The sequence below is a fragment of the Esox lucius genome, chromosome 3, assembly GCF_011004845.1.
Source record: "Esox lucius isolate fEsoLuc1 chromosome 3, fEsoLuc1.pri, whole genome shotgun sequence".
NCBI lineage: Eukaryota > Metazoa > Chordata > Actinopteri > Esociformes > Esocidae > Esox > Esox lucius.
Window position 1 is genome coordinate 36,407,010 of NC_047571.1, and position 27,809 is coordinate 36,434,818.

Sequence of the window (27,809 nt, forward strand, 5' to 3'; positions counted from 1 at the left end):
TGTCAAGGGACTCTCGGACAGAATTCGATAGAACAGGGCTTTTATCAGACTGAATAGAAAGGCCATATCAGCACTGATATATCGGTCAATCTCAAGTTGCTAAATCTCCTAAAATTTAATGATTTTGTCACCTTTCCTCCTAAGGTGCTTGCAACCAGATGTGTCCCCTCATTGATCAGAAGCTGGAGGAAACTGACAGGTGCAGTATCCGTCATACACCTTAGTGGCTGGCTTACTAGCTGATCTGTTGACTGAATGGCTGATCTGTTGGACTTAGTTGTTAGATCAACAACAGGGTTTTGGGTAGAAGTCCCTTTGGATAAGTGTTCCTACTAAATTACCTTAATTTAGATGGCTGGTTGTCTGGATCTTTGTCTGTTTCAGGAAACATTCAGAACTGTCAGAGCTGAATGTGAAGCTCCTGGAGGCTCTGTCTTTGTATGCTAAGCTGATGAATGAGGACTATGCTATGTACACCAAGCTACACACACAACAATATTACATGCAGCAGCCTGCTAACTCTGCACAGCAGGTAGGTGTCTGCCTCAAAAACCAGGAAAAGACCCTGAAGTGTAACAAACATAACAATGCAGAAGTTCAGCAGGAATGCTATATTCAATATATTGAAAACAATTGCAATGGTGTCTGGCCGAAGCGTGTCTTGCCATTTTATTTTTGTTAGTGTACTGTGTATATTCTTTGGACATAAGATCACTTTACAAACAATACCCAGTAATGACAAAAACACCTTCTTTAGAAATGTTTCCCAATTTCTTGAAATATAAATCCTCTGTCCATTGATGGTCATTGATGTCTCTGGAACATGAGTGGAGTCTGCCTTTGACAAATTCAATTGATTGGGCACAATTTAGAAAGACACACCTGTCCATATAAGGTCGATAATGTCTGAGTAAAAGCACTGGCTTCCCGGACTTTACAGAGTCTTCCCCCATCTCCATCTATTAGCTTATACCACTCCCTCCTATGTCAATAGACTGATGGCTGTCTACCTTTAAATGTAGCTTATACCACTGCCTTCTACATCAATAGACTGATGGCTGTCTACCTTTAAATGTAGCTTATACCAATGCCTTCTACGTCAATAGACTGATGGCTGTCTACCTTTAACTATACATATTCAGTAATGGAAAAGACCCTAACCACAATTAACAGGCTCCACTATATAGCCTATCAATCATTGTTCAACACCAAAGACAGCGCTATATAGCTCTGTGCTGTGGGGGAGATTAGAAAAAGAAAGCATACAATTACTGCTGTACCCAGGCAATGATGCCTCGCAATGCTAATTTTGGCACCCATTTTTTGTCGTATCTTGAGATATCTTTCATTTTTAGACACATTTATATCATTTGAATAGTGATACATTTAAATCGACAGCATGCTCTTATTTTTTGTTGCATTTTAATCCAATCAGAATTATGGCCTCATTAACAAATGGAAGCGTGACATTTCTGAAATGTAATTAGCAGGTGGAAAATTATTATTGCACACCCGTTATTATTCAAGTAGTTTAAATGATATGGATGGAAAAATGACTATGTCCATTCCGGACAAACTTTTGGTAAGTGAATTTTTTGAAAATATTATTTTTAGACGAAATATCCCTTCAACACTAGAACCGCCACACCTTCCAGATCAATTCTATCAACCAGAGACGACCGCCGTTTGTCGTCATTAGCATACAAATCGGCCCAATTAGCATGAACATTCTCCTCCGCAGCATCACCATCCAGCCAGAGCATCAGTTCATCTACTGGATCGTCATTATATAGAATAGTCTAAAGTAATGAATTACAGAATTGTTTGTTTTAAATGGTTAATGGAAAATACAAGATTGTGTTTATATTGAAGGTCTCATCATAAAAAATTTAATTAAAAAAATATACATAAAACGATTATTTCTAAGAATAAGGCCAGTATTTTCATTCATTTATTAGGCCCTACAAATATACAAATGAAAATGACACAATTCAATTACTCAAAATAAATCCATTAGAATTTAGATTTCATTTTAATTTCATTTTGATGATGTACAATGCAAAATGAGGCACATTATCAACCAGTTTGTGTCAGAAACAGGGTGATGTGATGAGGAACAGGTGTGTGTAATGATGGGAAGTCCAGGGTGATGTGATGAGGAACAAGTGTGTGTAATGATGGGATAGGAGATTCCGGGGTTTTCTGTGAATACGAATATCCTTTGATCATGTCAAACTGGTCGATAATGTCTCTTATTTTGCCTTGTATATCATCAAAATTAAATTAAAATGAAAACTTAATTCTAATGGATTAATTTTAAGTAATTGAATTGTTGTGTAATTTTCATTTTGTATATATGTAGGGCCTAATAAATGAATGAAAATACTAGCCTGTGTTCTTAGAAATAATCGTTTTATGTATTCTTTTTTGTATATTTTTTTTAATGATGAGACCTTCTATACAAAAACATTCTTGTATTTTCCATTAACCATTTAAAACAAACAATTCTGTAATTCATTACTTTAGACTATTCTATATAATGACGATCCAGTAGATGAACTGATGCTCTGGCTGGATGGTGATGCTGCGGAGGAGAATGTCCATGCTAATTGGGCTGATTCGTATTGTAATGACGCCTGGATGGCGTCATTACAATTGATCTGGATGGCGTGGCGGTTCTAGTGTTAAAGGGATATTTCGTCTAAAAATAATACTTATCCAAAAATTCACCAAAAGTTAGTCCGGAATTGACATAGTAATTTTTTCCAACCATCCATTATTCACCCTTGTCTCCGGCTGTAATTAGCGTTCTTAGAATCGTCCAAATTCATGAATGGAAACTGTTTGTCCCACTAGAGCGAAGCTGCATTGCAAGTGGAAAACTACTTCAGAACACTCCAAACTAAGACTAGTGGTGTTGTTTAACTCAAAGAACATGACGATGTTGTATTCCTAGAAAAAATATGTAAGTTTCACATTTGTCATTTAAAATAAACAGGTTCTTCCTTTGTTTACCGGTCAGTTTTGTCCACAATTGCATCAATCCACGCATTCTTTCAGGAAAAGGAGGTGTATATGTCACAGTAAACAAAAGGTAGTATTCGCTAGCTAGGAAGCAAGTTACCTACAGTGGGGAGAACAAGTATTTGATACACTGCCGATTTTGCAGGTTTTCCTACTTACAAAGAATGTAGAGGTCTGTAATTTTTATCATAGGCACACAGAAATCCAGAAAATCACATTGTATGATTTTTTTTATAATTAATTTGCATTTTATTGCATGACATATTTGATCACCTACCAACCAGTAAGAATTCCGGCTCTCACAGACCTGTTAGTTTTTCTTTAAGAAGCCCTCCTGTTCTCCACTCATTACCTGTATTAACTGCACCTGTTTGAACTGGTTACCTGTATAAAAGACACCTGTCCAAACCCACTATCAAACAGACTCCAACCTCTCCACAATGGCAAAGACCAGAAAGCTGTGTAAGGACATCAGGGATAAAATTGTAGACCTGCACAAGGCTGGGATGGGCTACAGGACAATAGGCAAGCTGCTTGGTGAGAAGGCAACAAATGTAGGTGCAATTATTAGAAAATGGAAGAAGTTCAAGATGATGGTCAATCTCCCTCGGTCTGGGGCTCCATGCAAGATCTCACCTTGTGGGGCATCAATGATCATGAGGAAGGTGAGGGATCAGCCCAGAACTACGAGCTGGGACCACAGTCTCAAAGAAAACCATTAGTAACACACTACGACATCATGGATTAAAATCCTGCAGCGCACGCAAGGTCCCCCTGCTCAAGCCAGCGCATGTCCAGGCCCGTCTGAAGTTTGCCAATGACCATCTGGATGATCCAGAGGAGGAATGGGAGAAGGTCATGTGGTCTGATGAGACAGAAATAGAGCTTTTTTGTCTAAACTCCACTCGCCGTGTTTGGAGGAAGAAGAAGAATGTGTACAACCCCAAGAACACCATCCCAACCGTGAAGCATGGCGGTGGAAACATGGTTCTTTGGGGATGCTTTTCTGCAAAGGGGACAGGACGACTGCACCGTATTGAGGGGAGGATAGATGGGGCCATGTATCGCAAGATCTTGGCCAACAACCTCCTTCCCTCAGTAAGAGCATTGAAGATAGGTCGTGGCTGGGTCTTCCAGCACGACAATGACCCGAAACACACAGCCAGGGCAACTAAGGAGTGGCTCCATAAGAAGCATCTCAAGGTCCTGGAGTGGCCTAGCCAGTCTCCAGACCTGAACCCAATAGAAAATCTTTGGAGGGAGCTGAAAGTCCATATTGCCCAGCGACAACCCCGAAATTTGAAGGACCTGGAGAAGGTCTGTAGGAGTGGGCCAAAATCCCTGCTGCAGTGTGTGCAAACCTGGTCAAGAACTGCAGGAAACATATGATCTCTGTAATTGCAAACAAAGGTTTCTGTAACTAATATTAAGTTCTGCTTTTCTGATGTATCAAATACTTATGTCATACAATAATATGCAAATGCAAATTAATTACTTAAAATCATACAATGTGATTTTCTGGATTTTTGTTTTAGATTCCGTCACTCACAGTTGAAGGGTACCTATGATAAAAATTACAGACTTCTACATGCTTTATAAGTGGAAAAACCTGCAAAATCGGCAGTGTATCAAATACATGTTCTCCCCACTGTATGTCGTCGTTGATATTCACCAAAGGACAGTCAAAATGTACTTGATTGAGAGACAAAGGAAAATACATAAATACGACCAGGAAGAAGACTTTCTGGAGAATATAACGTTACTTGTTCGAACCAGAATACACACAGGATGAATTGACCGGACTAGAGGCTAGAAAAGCAGCTGACGATGAGGAATGTCCAGTGGTTGGTGGTTTAGCTGTGGTTCGGGCTATTTAATGCCAACCAAAACAGAATGTTTTTGTTGCAACAAATGGAACTATTTATTCCAATGCTGGATACTATGAATAACCCAGTCCCTGAAACTGAACTCGTTCCTAGATGTGTGGTTGATCATACGGATTTTGCCCTCCTCATAAATCCTGGGGTGCTGGAGACTTTTTTTACATTCCAAAAATATACTGGAAAAGACGTCCTAGGCCAGAGGGACCCAATGGCCAGCTCTCAAAATAGTAAGTAGCTAACTAACATTAGCAACCAAGTGTATAAGGTACTGCTATTTATTTGGATAGCATATTCCATACACAGGGCAAATAAAGTGCTATATTTTTTCATGCTTTAAAATAAAAAACAATCAGTCGTACTAAAAACTACATAGCATCAAATTGTTTGTCCAACCTAGCAAGACAAATGTCTAGGTATTAGCGAACTCCTTTCAAATAAATTTGAGGATGTTTTACAATGTCTTACAATGTCTCTTGTCAATGGGTAGGGTTAGGGTTTTTTTATATTGTTGAGTATTTTGTCTGTTCATCTTTCTGTTTAGATTCAAGCAGTAATCTAGGTTGCTATACTTTGCTGGACCTAGCCAATCAGGCAGGCATTTATCTGATGAACGTATTTTGGCCAATTATGTTTCTAAGTTTTGTAACATGATTGTACACCCAAAAGGCACTGTTTAGGCCTGCTTTTGCATCATCTTTAGTATGATGTGCAACATGGAAAAAAGGGTCACATTTCTATTCATTCAATCATGTGTATCTGAACTGTGCTAATCTCCTAAACCCCTTGAATGTAAACCTACCATCTGGTCCATTGTTTTTGGTGCACAAACGTGGACTCGGAGGCTTTAGCTCAAATCGAAATTTTTCTATTCAATTGATATTAACAAAGTTAACCAGACAACGGTAGACAACAAATGTATATGATTTCATTTATTTAACCACTTAAGTCATTTTTACAAGTGACAATATACCTGTATATCTAACTATATCCTATGTCAATGGTAGAATGAAGTTTTTCTTGTCTGGATTAAGATATGGCAACGGGTGAAACACCTCTCCCAGGTTCCTTGTAAAATTTCGAGGCTAAGTCCCAAAAGTTTTGTGATCCTAGCGACGCTTCTGGAGCTAAATAATGGATGGTTGGAAAATAGTTACTCTAGATCCGTTCGGAACAACATTTTGGTAACTGAATTTCTGGATTAATATGATTTTTAGACAAACTGTCCCTTTTAGGCTAATGGCTTCTGGGTTGAGCAAACTGTGTGATCAGGATCGGCTTGGTGAGATGGGCATGGTACAAATACTACTGGCCCAAATTGTATGCCTACTGGCCCCAAGATGCTATCCTTATTCTATGTATTGGAGTCATTCAGGTATCTGTTGGTCTGCTAAAGATAATCCAATGTAACATACACCGATCAGCCATAACATTATGACCAGTGGGTGGGATATATTAAGCAGCAAGTGAACATTCTGTCCTCAAAGTTGATGTGTTAGAAGCAGGAAAAATGTGCAAGTGTAAGGATCTGAGAAACATTTACAAGGGCCAACTTGTGATGGCTAGATGACTGGGTCAGAGCATCTCCAAAACTGCAGCCCTTGTGGGGTGTTCCTGGTCTGCAGTGGTCAGTACCTATCAAAAGTGGTCCAAGGAAGGAAAAGTGGTGAACTGGTGACAGGGTCTTGGGCGGCCAAGGCTCATTGATGCACGTGTTGAGTGAAGGCTGGCCCGTGTGGTCCGATCTAACAGACGAGCTACTGTAGCTTAAATTGCTGAAAAAGTTAATGCTGGTACTGATAGAAAGGTGTCAGAACACACAGTACATTGCAGTTTGTTGCATATGAGCTGCGTTGCCGCAGACCAGTCAGGGTGCCCATGCTGACCCCTGTACTGCCAACCAACACTCTCATGGAAACAGACAAATACACAACCCAACCAAGACACTCATGGAAACAGTCAAATACACAACCCAACCAAGACACTCATGGAAACAGTCAAATACACAACCCAACCAACACACTCATTCATCTATGTTTAGTTACAAATATATTTAGGGGCATCGGTTCAGATTTTGGAGTTTGGAGGTGAGGATTTAGGGATTAGCAAAACAAAATCCCTAATAATATCGTAATCTGTGTTGCTTCTCCAGACATACGCAGGCCAGTCAGGAGGATCCTATGGAATAGCAGGTCCTGGAGCAGTTCAGCAAGGATACAATGTTCTTATGGAGCAGCTACAGACTGGCCAGCCAGCACCAAGGTGACTGTCCACAGACAGACACACAGTGACGGTACTCATTCTGTCTTTCACATTTATCTCTAACACTAAGCCACACTTTGTTTCAGTGATGTCATGTACATTGGCCAGCCTCCAGTGTACAGTACAGCTGCAGAAGGTGTGTCCTACCCAGGTCAAGCCATTCCCAACACAGTATCTTACCAGCCTCCAGCCAATCAGCCGCCAAGCTACATCTCCACCCCTAACCCTGGCCAGAACCTTCCACCCCCACCTGACTCACAGCAGCATCTGTACCCTGAGAAGACCCTGCTATAGGACAGACAGCTACACGCAGTAACATTACAGATGCACAGTCAAAATCTAAATGGGCATCCATAGAGACAGACTCTACACACATTCTTTTAAACTTGTATTGATTCATAGCACACTTTCTGTCACATACACAAGTATACACACACTCAGTCATATACACAACCCCACCAACACACTTATACTAACAGTAAAATAAACAACCCAACCAACACACTCATACAGTCAAATACACAATCCATCCAACACACTCATACAGTCAAATACACAATCCATCCAACACACTCATACAGTCAAATACACAACCCAACCAACACACTCATACAAATAGTAAAATACACAACCCAACCAACACACTCATCCTAACAGTCAATTATACAACCCCACCAACACACTTATACTAACAGTAAAATAAACAACCCAACCAACACACTCATACAGTCAAATACACAATCCATCCAACACACTCATACAGTCAAATACACAATCCATCCAACACACTCATACAGTCAAATACACAATCCAACCAACACACTCATACAGTCGAATACACAACCCAACCAACACACTCATACAAATAGTAAAATACACAACCCAACCAACACACTCATCCTAACAGTCAATTATACAACTCAACCAACACACTCATCCAAACAGTCAAATACACAACCCCACCAACACACTCATACAGTCAAATACACAACCCTACCAACACACTCACAGTCAAATACACAACCCAATGAACACTCATACAGTCAAATTCACAACCCAACCAACTCACTCATACAGTCAAATTCACAACCCAACCAACTCACTCATACAGTCAAATACACAACCCAACCAACGCACTCATACAAACAGTCAAATACACAACCTAACCAACACACTCATACAAACAGTCAAAAACACAACCAACACTAAGAAGAGCAGACCCAAGAATCCTGGATTGCCCAGCATGTCAACATTCTAATTGATGATGAAGATTAGTAGCAAGAGGACGCTGACAATGTTTGGTTACTTAATTCTGTGTTATTTTATTTAGACTGACAATGTTAGGCCACTTGATTCTGTTTCTGCTGCATTCTTTTAGCAGTACTAAAGACTGAGGCCACTTTCAGGAGAATTACGTAGTGAAGCATGCAGACATTGTATATAGTGCTTGATGCTGGTGAGATGTAATGTACTGCAAACGTCATATGAACTACAGCATTGTGACCATCCCTGGAAAGTCTTTTTTCACAAATGTGAAGATATTGATACTTTTATTTGATGGAATAATACAGCAAAGGGAGTAGCAATTTTTGCATTAGGAAATTGCTGTCTTTTTATTTTTATTACATATATTGTTGCAGTGTAATTTCAGTGTTAACTTTCAACAATTTAATAATATTGGAATGAAGAAAGTGTGTAAAAAATTATTTAAGGGCTGTTTATAGTACTGAACTAGTAATATGATATATAGTACTATATTGTACTAGTATATTTATGTTCTATCCTAAATGTTTGTCTGTCCAGGTCTAAAGGAGAACCTCCCTCTTTCCCTCTCTCTATCCTGAACATAACAAAAAGCATCAATGGTCCTTTACTCCTGGACATCTGAACACTTTCATGGTACCTCGGGACACCTTATTCCCTTTTAAGTAGACTCCTTTAGGCAAGAGCTTTATGAAGCAGCCCTATGATCTCTGGCCAAAGCAGTGTACTATATAGTGGGTAGGGTTCCACTGTCCCTGCAAGGTAAAGGTTTGGGATCCACCCTCCCTCCAGGGTTAGTGTTAGGGATCCACCCTCCCTCCAGGGTTAGTGTTAGGGATCCACCCTCCCTCCAGGGTTAGTGTTAGGGATCCACCCTCCCTCCAGGGTTAGTGTTAGGGATCCACCCTCCCTCCAGGGTTAGTGTTAGGGATCCACCCTCCCTCCAGGGTTAGTGTTAGGGATCCACCCTCCCTCCAGGGTTAGTGTTAGGGATCCACCCTCCCTCCAGGGTTAGGTTAGGGATCCACCTTCCCTCTAGGGTTAGTGATAGGGTTCCACCCTCCCTCTAGGGTTAGGTTAGGCTTCCACCCTCCCTCTAGGGTTAGTGATAGGGTTCCACCCTCCCTCTAGGGTTAGTGATAGGGTTCCACCCTCCCTCTAGGGTTAGGTTAGGCTTCCACCCTCCCTCTAGAGTTAGTGTTAGGGTTCCACCGTCCCTCCTGGGGACATGACTAGTTCAGTTGATGTCTTTAAGCATCCCTAGCCTGTTTTACATTGTCTTAAATATGTCTAGCCAGTTTTAAATTTATAATTTTGTTGCATTTTAATTTATATTTGATTATTGTATTAATATGTTAATTGCACCGTACAATATGTGAAGAGACAAATGTATGTGTGATGTTATTTTCAGACTTGAAGTACGTTAATATTTGTCATATGAGAAGAGTTTTTTCTGTGTTGGATAATTTTGAAGTAGGAGCTGCTTTTGGACTGTGATTACTCTCTTCTCTAACTCTGGTTTTTCAGGTTAAAGAAGTGATTATAATCAAGAGTCCTGTCATTTCAAGTCTGGATTATGACCCTTTCACTGGGCTTCACACTGCTGGCACCAGCCTCAGTCAATCCACATCCCCCACCTCTGGTTCATGATGTCACTACAGTCCCCCACCTCTGGTTCATGATGTCACTACAGTCCCCCACCTCTGGTTCATGATGTCACTACAGTCCCCCACCTCTGGTTCATGATGTCACTACAGTCCCCCACCTCTGGTTCATGATGTCACTACAGTCCCCCACCTCTGGTTCATGATGTCACTACAGTCCCCCACCTCTGGTTCATGATGTCACTACAGTCCCCCACCTCTGGTTCATGATGTCACTACTGTCCCCTAGCTCTGGTTCATGATGTCACTACTGTCCCCTAGCTCTGGTCCATGATGTCACTACAGTCCCCTAGCTCTGGTCCATGCTGTCACTACTGTCCCCTAGATCTGGTCCATGATGTCACTACAGTCCCCTAGCTCTGGTCCATGATGTCACTCCTGTCCCCTAGCTCTGGTCCATGATGTCACTCCTGTCCCCTAGCTCTGGTTCATGATGTCACTACTGTCCCCTAGCTCTGGTTCATGCTGTCACTACTGTCCCCTAGATCTGGTCCATGATGTCACTACAGTCCCCTAAATCTGCTCCATGATGTCACTACAGTCCCCTAGCTCTGGTCCATGATGTCACTCCTGTCCCACTGGCTCTGGTCCATGATGTCACTACTGTCCCCTAGCTCTGGTTCATGATGTCACTACTGTCCCCTAGCTCTGGTTCATGCTGTCACTACTGTCCCCTAGATCTGGTCCATGATGTCACTACAGTCCCCTAGCTCTGGTCCATGATGTCACTACAGTCCCCTAGCTCTGGTCCCTGGTGTCACAAAATCCACTTGGTCTGATCCCTGGTGTCACTACACCACCCAGCTGTCACCACATCCCTGATTAATGGGATGTTCTAGAAACTAAGTTATAAAGCCCAATGGGTCCAGAGACAGTACAATGTAGCAGCAACCGTGAGCCAAATAGCCTGTTGGCAAATGTTTTCGCAGGTTGTGTGCATCACGGATTAAATAAGCTTCATGACTGGATAGATCGGTTTAACTGATGGGTTTAACTTTTAAATATCATAATTGTAAAGGTTGTGTTAACTGTAGCCTGTCATTTGTATGTACTATTTTAACCACTCATTGGTATTCACAATAAACTAAGCCAAATGTATAGAAGTCTGTGGTTTAATATATCAACTATCCCTTATAGTGATTTTTTTGGTTATATTACATAGGTAATGTCCTAGGTGTCATTGTTAATGTTTTAGGTTGGGATTAGCCACCTTCCTTTGTATGTAGCAACCATATTGATAGCCTTAGAAAAGTTGAACCTAAATGTAAGTTTAGGGGATTTATTAGACTTAGGGCTGTAGCCCCAGAGGATTCTTGGTTGGCCTAGTGTTTTGCAAGCTGATGTAAATTCAGCTGGGACGATGTTCTGAAAAATGTGCATTGAGTGCAGAGAAGTGCTTTGATTTCATGGCGTGTGCTTTGTTTCAACTCTGCAGGGTCTTATGACATATTAGTGGACATTAGTGTTTTGCAAGTTTGGTGACGTCCCTGATTTAAGTTCTTTGTGCACCTTCTACTTGTCTCTTGCAAAGACATTTTATATATTTATTGGTAATGTAGTCAACATTGGTAATGTTCTGTGGGGATGGGTAATATATTTCACATTGGTAATTTACAACAATACATTTCCTCCCAGTACAATATAGGAGTGCTTCTTTTGCGCCACCATAAAGAGGAGGGTGACTGCCGAGTAGCCTTGGTAATAAAAGTCTATGATTTTCAGGGCCAACTGGGGCTGGTTGGTCATGTGGAACCACGGGTGGAGAGCAGAGTCCACAGGAGGGGCCACTGGTTCCTGCTCCAGTCAGGAAGGGAGTTTTAAACTGGTGTCGAGTGATTTGGATCCTGTGTTGGTGTTGATTGTACTGTTTGGATTCTGTGTGGTGTTGGACTGGAACAGTAAGTGGTTGATAAAGGAAAGGTGCCTGGATCTAGGTGCTGGGGGAGAAGTGTTACCAGCAGAATGCCGTCAGGGCGGTTGATCAAGCAGGTGGTGTATGAGGGGATGCAGTTTGTGTGTCTGAGCGTTCCAGTGTTTGTGGTGATAGAGAGGTTTGCCTCTCTAATGCTCCATGTCACAGGAGATCTGACTGCCTATTGGCTGGTTGTGGCAGCATCTATTGCCTATGTGACCTCCATCTCTTTGCTGGTTTGGGTTCCAATTCGGTACCTCATTCTCAAGAAACGCAGGATCCTCACAGACATCACCCAATGGTGAGTACATTACGTATGGTTCTTTACACAGTGGCAGCTGTATGGCAGTCTATTCAACTAGTATGTTATAGTTTGGGTTGTGGTTTTGACCATTATTTGTATCACAATGTATGCTGTTCATTCATTGTTTTAATAATTGCCTAATATAGTTTTTTTATTTCATTTTTTGTATACATGTGCTTGCATTGGTTTGTGAGAAGTGCCCATAAGTAACCATTAGTGTTCTTAAAGAAGCATGTGACAATTATGTTTTTGTCTAATTATTAACATGCTATTTTTCAGGAGACCAACAACATTGGCCTATGTGATTCTGTGTACGTTGCCATGCTTCGTTATTCTGATTGCTGCTTCCAAGGTACAAGTCCTATTTGACTGTGTTTGCATTTAAAATATGGCATTACATCAGTCTCAAAACCCATGCGCAAACAAGATAGAGTCGAGAGGTGAAACACAAGCTGCGTGTGCAGAAGACCAAACTCACACGCACGCCGGTGCCACTTCAAGAAGAAAAAACTCAGTTGAGAGAGCAGAAAGTGATGTTGAGAGAGCAGAAACACAAGTCGCGTGCAAGTATAAACATTGTGAAAGCACAGACATCATGGCTTGAAATTTCTCAGCGATTTCTCAAAATTCACCTGCGCTTTCTCGAAATCCCCTGCTCTCCAGTGATTGGTCTTTCGTGAACTAATGTTTCTTTTTGGTGAACGATGGGAGCTGATTCTCAAACTGAAAAGAGCTGTTCATTTTGCTCTTAAATATGTTTGAGGCAAGTTGTGTTAAAAGAAGACATTTACAAAAGGCATTTGCCGTAAACCACAATTATTAAAATAAACTTGTTGTTCAGAATGTTGCCCACTGTTAATTAATAACGTTGAACCAAAATATAATTCCAAAGGAATAGCCTGAACCCATGAAGACGTAACTCTTGACTGATGTTGTAATTGGCCAATGATGGAATTCAATAGGATATTCATAAATATAAAGCTTCTGTAAAATGTTAATTTGTATTAGCATCTTCTAATATACACTATCTGTGAATGCTTTCAATGATAGATTTTTTTATATAGCCTATATGAAAAAAATTTGTGGCATCCGCAAAAATACTCTAAAAGTAGCTAAGATGCCAACATTTTACAAAAAAACACTAAGAAAATGCAGTATGTAGTGTGCAATTATTTCTGGCTCCACCAACAATCTGCACAGTCATGTAAAAATTAAACATCTAACAGTCCTGTTGCCACAGCTGAAAGTTGCTGTTAGTGTGTTACCTGATGCTTGCAAATGCCTCTACCAAACCTGCCATCCAGACCTCCATAAGCCAGTACATGCCAAAGGCGATTACCCCATCAAAGATGATAGATGAAGAAATTGTTCAAATGTATATTTTCCAACCACATCATTCTTGAGGACAAGGAATTCAGAAACTACTGTCATGTTCTAAATCCAGTATATGTTCTTCCAATCAGGACAACCCTATCTAACACAGTAGTTCTTAATCTTTTGAACCTTGAAACATGTTTATAGTTTGGCCAGCTCTTGCCACAAATGCCATGTTGAACTGATAATAATAATATTACTTAATAATTGTTTCCTTTAACCATTTTACATTATAAATTAATGTGTTGCAATGTTTTGTTATTGTGTTCTTTTGTGATCTGTTCTACTGTTCTTTCACTATTAAAAAACCTATGAAGAGTTATTGCATTGTTAACAAGATTTTGCACTTATTTCTTTGATGCATGGAACCGACTTGGATTAAAATGCATAAATTCAGTGAAAGATAAATTAACAAATAAGTGTTACTTTCCACAGCTCAACTAAGGCCAGCACATGTTATTATGGCCGTTAGATAATTTGGGCTGATTAGAAAAATGTGCATAATAATATTTGCAATAAAGGGTGATAAAAAAAAATAAACTGAACGAAGAGCCATTTTGAGAGTCAAAATGAACCATCTCTTTTAAATGAACTGGTCCAGTGAGCCGGATCACTAAAAAGACTTTCCATCACTATATTGCACTAATGGCCAATGATAGCTCTGTCAGGTTGTATAGGTCCCGGGTTTTTAAATTAGCCAATCCACAGCGTTGTAACAAAAAGAAGACGTGATTAAGCAATAAGTCTACCTTTCATATTTGAGGTACCATGTACTGTTTCATGAGTGCAAACTCGTGTCAAGTGAGAGCAGAGGGGATTCGAGAAGGCACAGGTGAATTTTCAGAAGTCGCTGAAATTCCACTCAATGATATCTGTGCCCTCACAATGTTTATACTCTTGCACGACTGGTTCTTCACTCACACGGCTTGTGTTTCTGCTCTCTCAACGTCACTTTCTGCTCTCTTGACTGAAGTTTTTCTTCTCGAAGTGGCACCGGCGTGTGCACCAGTTTGATCCTCTGCATGTGCAGCTTGTGTTTCTGCTCTATCCACTCAATATATTCTCCTCAAATTGGCAAGTGTGTGCGCTTGCCACCCAGCACATCTAGAAAAGAAGGGCCTTGAGGTGGTACCACCCAGCACACCTGGAAAGGAGGGCCTTGAGGTGGTACCACCCAGCACACCTGGAAAGGAGGGCCTTGAGGTGGTACCACCCAGCACACCTGGAAAGGAGGGCCTTGAGGTGGTACCACCCAGCACACCTGGAAAGGAGGGCCTTGAGGTGGTACCACCCAGCACACCTGGAAAGGAGTAAGCCCCTCACTTGAGATGAGAATTGAACTGTTTACGACAAAAAACATTTTAATACAGCAGTTCATATAACCCTATAAATCCCTGTTTTTAGGTATTTTTATCCTTCAGTAAATCCCAGTTCATTATTTCATGCCATTCTACATTTTACACAGACACACTAACTCAAACACATGACTGTGACAAGGAGTTAGTTACTCAGTAACAATAGTTAATATAAGAAGTTTTATATTCCAGCATCAGGCTCAGGAACAGTTTCTTCCCAGCTACTGTAGCCTTGCTGAACTCTGTACCCAACACAAACCATACTCGCCTGCCCACCATTTAGTACTGGGTTAGGGTTAGGGTTAGGGTTGCACTACTTGTTGCACTACTCTCCCTGTAGTACTGGACTCTGATGCTGCTTAACAGTCTGAAAAGGATGTTTTTCTGTTGCTACATGTACATGTCTACCTCGGGAATCTCACCGCTGCAATTGCTAATATTCTCACACTAACCCTGTAACATATTCACTCTAACCCTGTAACATTCTCTAGCCATGTAACATTCTTACTCTAGCCATGTAACATTCTCAGTCTTTACTCCTGTAACATTCTCACTCTAAATGTGTAACATTCTCTATCCCTGTAACATTCTTACTCTAGCCCTGTAACATTTTCAATCTTTAATCCTGTAAGATTCCCAGTCTTGGCAGGTAACATTCTCATTCTAACCCTGTAACATTAACCCTCTAACATTCTCTCTCTGATCCTGTACCATTCTCACTCTAGCCCTGTAACATTCTCACTCTAGCCCTCCAATATTCTCACTCTACCCCTGCAACATTCTCACTCTAGCCCTCCAATATTCTCACTCTACCCCTCCACTATTCTCACTCTAGCCCTCCACTATTCTCACTCTAGCCCTCCACTATTCTCACTCTAGCCCTCCACTATTCTCACTCTAGCCCTCCACTATTCTCACTCTAGCCCTCCACTATTCTCACTCTAGCCCTCCACTATTCTCACTCTAGCCCTCCACTATTCTCACTCTAGCCCTCCAATATTCTCACTCTAGCCCTCCACTATTCTCATGCTAGCCCTCCAATATTCTCACGCTAGCCCTCCAATATTCTCACGCTAGCCCTCCAATATTCTCACGCTAGCCCTCCAATATTCTCACGCTAGCCCTCCAATATTCTCACGCTAGCCCTCCAATATTCTCACGCTAGCCCTCCAATATTCTCACGCTAGCCCTCCAATATTCTCACTCTACCCCTGCAACATTCTCACTCTAGCCCTCCAATATTCTCACTCTAGCCCTGTAACATTCTTATTCTAGCCCTATAACATTCTCACTTGGTAACATTCTCACTCTAACCCTATAACATTCTCACTCTTGCTCAGTAACATTCTCACTCTAATCCTGTAATATTCTCTATCTTTAATCCTGTAACATTCTCACTCTTGCCTGGTAATATTCTCACTCTTGCCCAGTAACATTTAAATACAAAAGAGATACAAATACAAAAGTAAAAGTAATTTATTGCATAAGTCTTCATCTCCATTTGCTATGACACATCTGAATGAGCTGTGGTGCCACCAATTGTGTTCAGAAATCACATAACTAATTGAATGAGTCCTATGTGCAATTAAGATGTTTCACATGACTTTTGGTTAAATGCACCTTTCTCTGGGAGAAGTTGGTTAGTACAATTTCTAGCATGAACTAACATTCAAAACAAATCTGGAATATATGTGTTTTTTGTGGGAGTTATGTCAAAAAGTGGATGAGTGACAAAAAGAAAGCTATTGTGGAAAAGAACTTGCATCAAATATCGTTTAAACTTTACCTCCAACCCTAACTGCTAACCTTAACCCCTTGCCATGACCCTAAGCCTATTCTTAAACCCGTTGCCATGACCCTAAGCCTATCCTAAAACCCATTGCCATGACCTTTAGCCTATCCTGAAACCCATTGCCATGACCCTTAGACTATCCTGAAACCCATTGCAATGACCCTATCTGTCTCTATATGTTTCATGTAGGTGCAGGTGGATAAGGGACCACATTACCGATATGATCACTTTTCTGAGCTGCCTGTCTCTCTAGTGCTCTTCTCTCTAATCTGCATGGATATCATTGAGAGAATCAATCCCTTCTGCCTCACTGGTCAAGGTATGATTATTACTAAGATGATGTCAGCTTAATTGCTGTTACGAAGATGCTGATGCTACCATTGATGTGCCAGTTCCCCAATGCTACCATTAATGTGCCAGTTCCCCATGCTACCATTGATGTGCCAGTTCCCCATGCTACCATTAATGTGCCAGTTCCCCAATGCTACCATTAATGTGCCAGTTCCCCATGCTACCATTTCTGTACCAGTTACTGATGTTACAATTGCTGTACCAGTTACTGATGCTACTATTAATGTTGCAGTTTATAATGCTACTAGTAATGTTACAGTTAATAATGCTACTAGTAATGTTACAGGTAATATTGCTAATAAAAGGTTACAGTTAATAATGCTTCTAGTAATGTTACAGTTAATAATGCTACTCAAAAGTTACAGTTGTTAATGCTACTAGTTATGTTACAGGTAATAATGCTACTAAAAAGTTAGTTAATAATGCTACTAGTGATGTTACAGTTAATAATGCTACTAGTGATGTTACAGTTAATAATGCTACTAGTAATGTTACAGTTAATAATGCTACTCAAAAGTTACAGTTTATAATGCAACTCAAATGTTACCGTTAATAATGCTACTAGTAATGTTACAATTAATAATGCTACTAAAAGTCACGGATAATAATGTTACTTAAAAGCTACAGTTAATAATGCTACTAGTGATGTTAGAGTTAATAATGCTACTAGTAATGTTACACTTGATAATGCTACTAGTACTTTTACAGTTAATAATGCTACTAGTAATATTACAGCTAGCAATGCTGCTGGACATTTTGCAGTTAATAATGCTACTAATGTATAAACTGCTTTGACAGTATCCCTAATGTTGCTGAGTATGTCCTGTTGTGTCATTTAGGTGACAATGGGGAGATGGAACTGAACATGTCTGGTCCTGTTCTGACCCACCCTGAGCAGGTGAACAGTGTGTCTGGCAGACTGCACTCTGAGCGGGGGCAGAATGGGGTGGTAGCAAATGTCTCAGCAACAGGGAGGTGGAGGGACCCAGAACCAGCCTCCTACCTCTATTCCTCCTCCCACTCCGGCTCACTTCACTTCCTGTGGTCTCGAGACATGAGGTCAGAGGTGTTTGCTCACAGCTTCCTGTTCTGGATGGATGTGGTGGAGCTGGTTCGCATGGCAGGGGTCCCAGATGTGTTTTACTCCGGCTGGATTTTTGCTGGCTACATCCTGGCATTTTTGTCTTGTCTCCGTCTGGTATTGACACCTCACAGTGCTCTGTTGCCATTGGCTGGCTTTCTCCTGCAGGACCTGCCCTTCCTAGTGCTGCGCCTGGCTCTGACCTCTGTCCATGGTTTCGTAACACCATTGTTCTACACTATGAAGAACCTTTTGATCTGTCTGACATTCATCTACTTCAACTTTATGACCAAGCTTCGGTTTTTTCGCCGGGAGAGCATGTTCTGAGGGAATACTAGAGGGACACATTGTCAACCCTGATATTCCTGTATATACTAAAAGGACACATTGTCAACCCTGATATTCCTGTTAATACTAGAGGGACACGTTGTCAACCCTGATATTCCTGTTAATATTAGAGGGACACATTGTCAACCCTGATATTCCAGTTAATACTAGAGGGACGCGTTGTCAACCCTGATATTCCTGTTAATACTAGAGGGACATGATGTCAACCCTGATATTTCTGTAAATACTAGAGGGGCACGTTGTCAACCCTGATATTCCTGTAAATATTTGAGCGACATGTTTTCAACCCTGTTATTCTTGTTTGTACTGTTGTGGAGTGAAAGCTTGTCAGTGATCTTATTGCTGTTTATACTGGAGGGACACCTTGTTTCCAGAGATGCTAGGCATAGCTGTGGTAGTTAATGTTGTTTTTCCTGTAGAATATGCCCCAAAAGGTAGCATATAGAGATTGAACAGAAGCGGTCCGAGAACTCATCCCTGTGAAACTCCACCTGTCATAGCAACCCTATCAGATTCATGATTATCAATGGTGACAAAGCAACTAACACAGTCCTGTCCCACCATTATAAACTTGATCCATTTTTATAGAACGTATATTCTTTTATGAAATTGTAAAAAGTAAGGGCCAAGGAGAAGGTAGAACAATAGCCTGGGTGCTTCAGTAAGGGCCAAGGAGAGCACAGAACAATAGCCTGGGTGCTTCAGTAAGGGCCATGGAATGGTCAGAACTAATAGCCTGGGTGCTTTAGTAAGTGCCAAGGAGAGCGCAGTACAACAGCCTGGGAGCTTCACTAAGGACCAAGGAGAGCGCAGAACAATAGCCTGGGTACTTCAGTAAGGGCCATGGACATGGGAGAACAATAGCCTGGGTGCTTCAGTAAAGGCCAAGGAAAGCGCCAACCAATAGCTTAAGTGCTTCAGTAATGGCCAAAGAGAGGGCAGAAAAATAGCCAGGGCCTCCCTGATGATTATTGCTAATGATGGCTCTAGACTTTCCTGTTATGACTATATGTTTAGTACCACGGACTTGAGGGGCTTAGATGGGGAGGCAAGAGTAAACTATCAATGCTATTTGGCTTTCCGATTACAAAAAATAAAAGGCAACATTTTTCTAGTGAGTCAATGGCATCGTACCTTCGGTCGTTCCAACTTTTTCCATTGTAGGTAAAACTTAGAGCATTTTCCGTGGTTGGGTAGAACTCCATTGCCCGTCATTCAAATAAATGACACAACCGCTTAGTCGAATGATAAAACTGAACGAGTCAGTCTTTTACACGTCTTTTTTACTTAGGCAAAGGCTCCATGCTTGTTTTCATCTGTTTTTCATGACATCAGTAATAAACTATATTAATTATTATAGTCTGCGTTCAATCATCAGTTATAAACATGTCTTTATGATGTATCTGCCTTGATACATTTTCCTCTGCAAATGTATATAAATGTTGATCAGAGAACTAAGCTGCCTAGTATGAAACGATTGATCATGTTGTTGAATTCCGCTGTCAGATGTTCGAATGAACAATACAGTTGAACGAGTCACTAGAAAGATTAGTTCAAAACTAACAGATTGTTCGCGAATGGCTGAACATTAGCACTCCTCCCGGAATGTTTCGGTTAAGTTTTTTGGGACGATGAGATGAAACTGCCAAAACTCCAGAATGTGATTTTGTATTTTAGAATTGTGAAACTAGATTCATACAAGCAAATATATTAGTCTGTCATCGTACTCATGCTGCTTTGTTCCCAGCAAAGCTTTTCTAGTTCATTGTTGGCAATAGTCCACCCACTGCACCCACTGGAGCTTTTTAACAGGAGCAGAGCCTGGTGTCCTCTTCAGTCAAGTGACTCATCATAGAAAGAACTTCTATAAGGATATCACTGTTGTGAAATTGGTTATTTTTTATTATTTCTTAATACAGTGCATTTAAATGTAAAGTTGAACAGAAATGATCAGATGAAGTAATAATGATCACTATCAGTCCTATACTATAAGATGGCTTAAGAATGTAGCTAATATCAATCAGATGTATTGAGAATGTAGAAAATTGGTTTATCTTCTGAATAGGATAAAATAAGAGCAAGGAGTTTGCAAGCATTAAAACCTTTTTTTTATCCCAGCGAATTAGGAAGTCATGGCTTACAACAAAAGTGTTCCTAATCACTCAGGTGAAGTATGAATGGGAATATACTTCAGTTAGATTTTACTCAGTACACAGCCACATGCAGCCAAGACTTTAGTCCAGGTCCGGCCTCATACCCCAGGTCCAGCCTCATAACTTATGTCAAAGCTTAGACCTTATGTCAAGGCTTATACCCCAGATCCAGCCTTATACCTAATGTCAAGGTTTATACCCCAGAACCAGCCTTATACCTAATGTCAAGGCTTATACCCCAGGTCCAACCTTATACCTAATGTCAAGGCTTATACCCCAGGTCCAGCCATATACCTTATGTCAGGGCTTATACCTCATGTACTGCCTTTTATCTTATGTCAAGGCTTATACTCCATGTCCAGCCTTTTACCTTATGTCAAGGATTATAACCCAGGTTCAGCCTAATACCCCATGTCCAGTCCTATACTTCATGTCAAGCTTGATACCCCAGGTTGAGCCCTATACCCAAAGTTAAACTCTATACCCCAGCCCCATACTCCAGTCCTACATGCCAAGTCATTTATTCCACTCCTTGACTTCAGCCTCAAGGACGATGTGCCTTGTGGAGGAAGCAGCAGATGCACCTGTGAGGACTAAGCCTTTAATTCTGCCAGCGCTGTGAGACAGTCTGATAATACAGATTAGTGAAAACATTCAGGCCACTCAGCCCTGAGTTCATCCATAGTGATTCACAGGACTATTCAGGAATCTCTCATCTATGTTCAGCAGTCATTAAATAGCAGAGGCTTTGGAAAACATTGTTCATCAGTGGTTTGTTAACTAGCAGTTTGTATAGTTATATATTGCATGGGTCCTTGTTTGGACTGAAGCTGTCAGGGAATCCAGTTGACTTTTAATATTACATCTCACCGCAAGGAGTTTCAACAGAACCTTTAACATGCCCCCCAAGAAAAAGGTAATGTGTGTATGTGTGTGTGCGTGCTTGCAGAAAGGGGAAATTGAGAATGTTCCACTCACTCAAGCTTATTGTTAATCCCTGGTCAAACTGAGTATAAAAGGGTTTAATGGTAAGAGAAGTCTGGGTCTATGAAAGAATTACTGGGAGGAGGACTGGGTTTGTTACATGGTTAATAGGAGGTGCACTAGGTTTATGACAGGGTTAATAGGTGGAGGACTGGGTGTATGACATGGTCAATAGGAGGAGGACTGGGTCTATAACTTGGTTAATAGGAGGACTGGGTCTGTCACATGGTTAATAGGAGGAGGACTAGGTCTATAACTTGGTTAATAGGAGGACTGGGTCTGTCACATGGTTAATAGGAGGAGGACTGGGTCTATAACTTGGTTAATAGGAGGACTGGGTCTGTCACATGGTTAATAGGAGGAGGACTGGGTCTATAACTTGGTTAATAGGAGGACTGGGTCTATAACTTGGTTAATAGGAGGAGGTCTGGGTCTATAACATGGTTAATAGGAGGAGGACTGGGTCTATAACATGGTTAGTAGGAGGAGGACTGGGTCTATGACGTGGTTAGTAGGAGGAGGACTGGGTCTATGACGTGGTTAGTAGGAGGAGGACTGGGTCTATAACATGGTTAGTAGGAGGAGGTCTGGGTCTATGACGTGGTTAGTAGGAGGAGGACTGGGTCTATAACATGGTTAATTGGAGGAGGACTGGGTCTATAACATGGTTAATAGGAGGAGGACTGGGTCTATAACATGGTTAATAGGAGGAGGACTGGGTCTATCACATGGTTAATAGGAGGACTGGGTCTATAACATGGTTAGTAGGAGGAGGACTGGGTCTATGACGTGGTTAGTAGGAGGAGGACTGGGTCTATGACGTGGTTAGTAGGAGGAGGACTGGGTCTATAACATGGTTAATAGTAGGAGGACTGGGTCTATCACATGGTTAATAGGAGGACTGGGTCTATCACATGGTTAGTAGGAGGAGGACTGGGTCTATAACTTGGTTAGTAGGAGGAGGTCTGGGTCTATGACGTGGTTAGTAGGAGGAGGTCTGGGTCTATGACGTGGTTAGTAGGAGGAGGACTGGGTCTATAACTTGGTTAGTAGGAGGAGGTCTGGGTCTATGACATGGTTAGTAGGAGGAGGACTGGGTCTATAACTTGGTTAGTAGGAGGAGGTCTGGGTCTATGACATGGTTAGTAGGAGGAGGACTGGCTCTATAACTTGGTTAGTAGGAGGAGGTCTGGGTCTATGACATGGTTAGTAGGAGGAGGACTGGGTCTATAACTTGGTTAGTAGGAGGAGGTCTGGGTCTATGACATGGTTAGTAGGAGGAGGACTGGGTCTATGACATGGTTAGTAGGAGGAGGTCTGGGTCTATGACATGGTTAGTAGGATGAGGTCTGGGTCTATAACATGGTTAATAGGAGGAGGACTGGGTCTATGGCGTGGTTATTAGGAGGAGGTCTGGGTGTATGACATGGTTAAAAGGAGGAGGTCTGGGTCTATGACGTGGTTAATAGAAGGAGGACTGGGTCTATGACGTGGTTAATAGAAGGAGGACTGGGTGTATGACGTGGTTAATAGGAGGAGGACTGGGTCTACACTCACCTAAAGGATTATTAGGAACACCTGTTCAATTTCTCATTAATGCAATTATCTAATCAACCAATCACATGGCAGTTGCTTCAATGCATTTAGGGGTGTGGTCCTGGTCAAGACAATCTCCTGAACTCCAAACTGAATGTCAGAATGGGAAAGAAAGGTGATTTAAGCAATTTTGAGCGTGGCATGGTTGTTGGTGCCAGATGGGCCGGTCTGAGTATTTCACAATCTGCTCAGTTACTGGCATTTTCACGCACAACCATTTCTAGGGTTTACAAAGAATGGTGTGAAAAGGGAAAAACATCCACATACTGTGGGCGAAAATGCCTTGTTGATGCTAGACGTCAGAGGAGAATGGGCCGACTGATTCAAGCTGATAGAAGAGCAACTTTGACTGAAATAACCACTCGTTACAACCGAGGTATGCAGAAAAGCATTTGTGAAGCCACAACACGCACAACCTTGAGGCGGATGGGCTACAACAGCAGAAGACCCCACCGGGTACCACTCATCTCCACTACAAATAGGAAAAAGAGGCTACAATTTGCACGAGCTCACCAAAATTGGACAGTTGAAGACTGGAAGAATGTTGCCTGGTCTGATGAGTCTCGATTTCTGTTGAGACATTCAGATGGTAGAGTCAGAATTTGGCGTAAACAGAATGAGAACATGGATCCATCATGCCTTGTTACCACTGTGTAGGCTGGTGGTGTAATGGTGTGGGGGATGTTTTCTTGGCACACTTTAGGCCCCTTAGTGCTAATTGGGCATTGTTTAAATGCCACGGCCTACCTGAGCATTGTTTCTGACCATGTCCATCCCTTTATGACCACCATGTACCCATCCTCTGATGGCAACTTCCAGCAGGATAATGTCACAAAGCTCGAATCATTTCAAATTGGTTTCTTGAACATGACAATGAGTTCACTGTACTGAAATGGCCCCCACAGTCACCAGATCTCAACCCAATAGAGCATCTTTGGGATGTGGTGGAACGGGAGCTTCGTGCCCTGGATGTGCATCCCACAAATCTCCATCAACTGCAAGATGCTATCCTATCAATATGGGCCAACATTTCTAAAGAATGCTTTCAGCACCTTGTTGAATCAATGCCACATAGAATTAAGGCAGTTCTGAAGGCGAAAGGGGGTCAAACACAGTATTAGTATGGTGTTCCTAATAATCCTTTAGGTTAGTGTATAACATGGGTAGTAGGAGGTGGACTGGGTCTATGGACTGGTTTTGAAGCAGCTTGAATAGAAGGAGGACTGGTTTTGAAGCAGGGTGAATAGAAGGATGACTGGTTTTGAAACAAATACTGGTATCTATCTGGGTTATTAGAAGGTATGGTGGTCTGAAACAGAGTTGGAGTTGGACTAGATGTATTAACATGGTATGTCTAACATGGTTGTTTTTTTTAACATGTATAGGACAATCCTCTTAGCAATTAGTGTTAGGGTTGACTGGGCTTTAGACAGAGCTAGATTCTCTCTACTAACTGAAAGATATCTAGAGCATTATAGAAGATAATGTGATCGAGGTATGTAGAATATTCTAGAAATAGATTGTCGCATGGAAGGCAGTACGATACCCAGTTGCTCCAACACAGAATGAAAAAGACAGAGCCTACAGACTTAGACTGCTTCACTCCCTGACCCTAATCCTAACCCTTAGACTGCTTCACTCCCTGACCCTAATCCTAACCCTTAGACTGCTTCACTCCCTGACCCTAATCCTAACCCTTAGACTGCTTCACTCCCTGACCCTAATCCTAACCCTTAGACTGCTTCACTCCCTGACCCTAATCCTAACCCTTAGACTGCTTCACTCCCTGACCCTAATCCTAACCCTTAGACTGCTTCACTCCCTGACCCTAATCCTAACCCTTAGACTGCTTCACTCCCTGACCCTAATCCTAACCCTTAGACTGCTTCACTCCCTGACCCTAATCCTAACCCTTAGACTGCTTCACTCCCTGACCCTAATCCTAACCCTTAGACTGCTTCACTCCCTGACCCTAATCCTAACCCTTAGACTGCTTCACTCCCTGACCCTAATCCTAACCCTTAGACTGCTTCACTCCCTGACCCTAATCCTAACCCTTAGACTGCTTCACTCCCTGACCCTAATCCTAACCCTTAGACTGCTTCACTCCCTGACCCTAATCCTAACCCTTAGACTGCTTCACTCCCTGACCCTAATCCTAACCCTTAGACTGCTTCACTCCCTGACCCTAATCCTAACCCTTAGACTGCTTCACTCCCTGACCCTAATCCTAACCCTTAGACTGCTTCACTCCCTGACCCTAATCCTAACCCTTAGACTGCTTCACTCCCTGACCCTAATCCTAACCCTTAGACTGCTTCACTCCCTGACCCTAATCCTAACCCTTAGACTGCTTCACTCCCTGACCCTAATCCTAACCCTTAGACTGCTTCACTCCCTGACCCTAATCCTAACCCTTAGACTGCTTCACTCCCTGACCCTAATCCTAACCCTTAGACTGCTTCACTCCCTGACCTGAATCTTGCCTCCAGGAACTTCGGGCAGTGTCTAATAATCTTCATAGTAATCAATGGGAGGCAGATGTGCAAAGGTGGGACTGGCCCTGCCAGGTACTTCTAGAAAGTTCCAGCACCTTCCTGTGCATCCTGTGCGCTGTCCCTGAACCTTATATTACACCATTTTAGGCCAACAACCATCATTACAGACCAACCTTATCCACAACCGTCATTACAGACCAACCCTATATACAACCATCATTACAGACCAACCCTATATACAACCATTATTACAGACCAACCCTATATACAACCATCATTACAGACAAACCCTATATACAACCATCATTACAGACAAACCCTATATACAACCATCATTACAGACCAACACTATTCAAAACCATCATTACAGACCAACCTTATCCACAACCATCATTACAGACCAACCCTATATACAACCATCATTACAGACCAACCTTACCCACAACCGTCATTACAGACCAACCCTATATACAACCATCATTACAGACCAACCCTATATACAACCATCATTACAGACCAACCCTATATACAACCATCATTACAGACAAACCCTATATACAACCATCATTACAGACAAACCCTATATACAACCATTATTACAGACCAACACTATTCAAAACCATCATTACAGACCAACCTTATCCACAACCATCATTACAGACCAACCCTATATACAACCATCATTACAGACCAACCCTATATACAACCATCATTACAGACCAACCTTATATACAGCCATCATTACAGACCAACCCTATCCACAACCATCATTACAAACCAACCCTATATATAACCATTATTACAGACCAACCCTATATACAACCATCATTACAAACCAACCCTATATACAACCCTTATTACAGACCAACCCTATCCACAACCATCATTACAGACCAACCCTATATACAACCATCATTACAGACCAACCCTATATACAACCATCATTACAGACCAACCCTATATACAACCATCATTACAGACCAACCCTATTCACAACCATCATTACAGACCAACCCTATCCACAACCAAAATTACAGACTAACCCTATATATAACCATCATTACAGACTAACCCTATATATAACCATCATTACAGACTAACCCTATATATAACCATCATTACAGACTAACCCTATATATAACCATCATTACAGATTAACCCTATTAAAGTTCAAAGTCTATTTATCAAATGCATCGAATTACACAGCGTCATTCTGAACAATTAAATCATTTTTAGATGGCACACAACATTTGCGTAGTCAGAAATAAAAGGAAGTAGATAAAGCAAAAATGTACGTGTATATATATATATATATATACATAACAATGTAAACTAGCAGCAATGTTAAAGAGTGTAGATTGGGGAATAAGAACAATATGGGTAGAAGTTTCGGATAATAAAAATATAACATGATTGTAATATGCCTATGAATGGTCCATACAAAAGAATATTCTAATGTACATTGAATGTACAACATTCACAACCATCATTATAGATCAACCCTATATTAGATTAGATATATAGATATAGATATACAAGTACAGTACAACGAAATGCAGTTAGCATCTAACCAGATGTGGAAATAGAGGAGGGCAGAAAATATACAAGTATTAAGTATATGTATATTACCAGTGGAATGTGTAGATGTGCAATGAAGGCAAAACCATACAACTATACAACCGTCATTACAGACTAACCCTATTCACAACCATCATTATAGACTAAATTTACATAAACTCAATATTTCTCTCTCCCCAACACTCTCACAGTGTTTAATTCTGTCTTTCTCCCTTAATCTGTCTTTCTGTTTCTATCTCTCCATCTCTCCATCGCTCTTCCTTTCCCACTGTCTCCAGACCCAGAGGGACTTAGATGGCCATGAGGAAAGGAATGCTCAGGTTCAGTTGGATAAAGCTAAGGTAGGCTCCTCCCCAATCTAATTACCTCTTCACACTACTTCCTGTCCCC

General features: G+C 41.4%; 3 protein-coding genes across 3 annotated transcripts in view; all 3 read left to right on the forward strand.

Annotated features, from left to right (window-relative positions):
* The window catches only part of stam (signal transducing adaptor molecule (SH3 domain and ITAM motif) 1), a 43,921-nt gene extending 35,609 nt beyond the window's left edge, over positions 1-8,312 (forward strand). Inside the window, exons 11-14 of the mRNA XM_034291354.1 lie at positions 145-199; positions 385-532; positions 7,057-7,166; positions 7,253-8,312. Of these exons, the coding sequence (XP_034147245.1) occupies positions 145-199; positions 385-532; positions 7,057-7,166; positions 7,253-7,460 (521 nt within the window). The 3' untranslated portion in view covers positions 7,461-8,312. The remainder of the gene's footprint in view (positions 1-144; positions 200-384; positions 533-7,056; positions 7,167-7,252) is intronic.
* A 3,485-nt stretch (positions 8,313-11,797) lies between these two features.
* On the forward strand, positions 11,798-19,930 carry si:dkey-32m20.1 (transmembrane protein 236). Its single transcript, XM_010903902.3, has 4 exons — positions 11,798-12,306; positions 12,589-12,661; positions 17,020-17,149; positions 18,021-19,930. Exons 1-4 carry the CDS (start codon positions 12,056-12,058, stop codon positions 18,587-18,589), a joined length of 1,023 nt encoding a protein of 340 aa, XP_010902204.2. The 5' UTR covers positions 11,798-12,055; the 3' UTR covers positions 18,590-19,930.
* Positions 19,931-21,160: 1,230 nt separating this feature from the next.
* Positions 21,161-27,809, forward strand: part of cacnb2b (calcium channel, voltage-dependent, beta 2b) — a 35,414-nt gene continuing 28,765 nt past the window's right edge. Inside the window, exons 1-2 of the mRNA XM_010903901.3 lie at positions 21,161-21,679; positions 27,698-27,760. Coding sequence (XP_010902203.1) covers positions 21,662-21,679; positions 27,698-27,760 — 81 coding nt within the window. The 5' untranslated portion in view covers positions 21,161-21,661. The remainder of the gene's footprint in view (positions 21,680-27,697; positions 27,761-27,809) is intronic.

Coding starts and splice junctions, on each gene's coding strand:
- si:dkey-32m20.1 (XM_010903902.3), top strand. CDS start 12,056: ATGCCGTCAGGGCGGTTGATCAAGCAGGTGGTGTATGAGGGGATGCAG. Junction 12,307..12,588: donor CTCACAGACATCACCCAATG/GTGAGTACATTA, acceptor GCTATTTTTCAG/GAGACCAACAACATTGGCCT. Junction 17,150..18,020: donor CTTCTGCCTCACTGGTCAAG/GTATGATTATTA, acceptor TGTGTCATTTAG/GTGACAATGGGGAGATGGAA.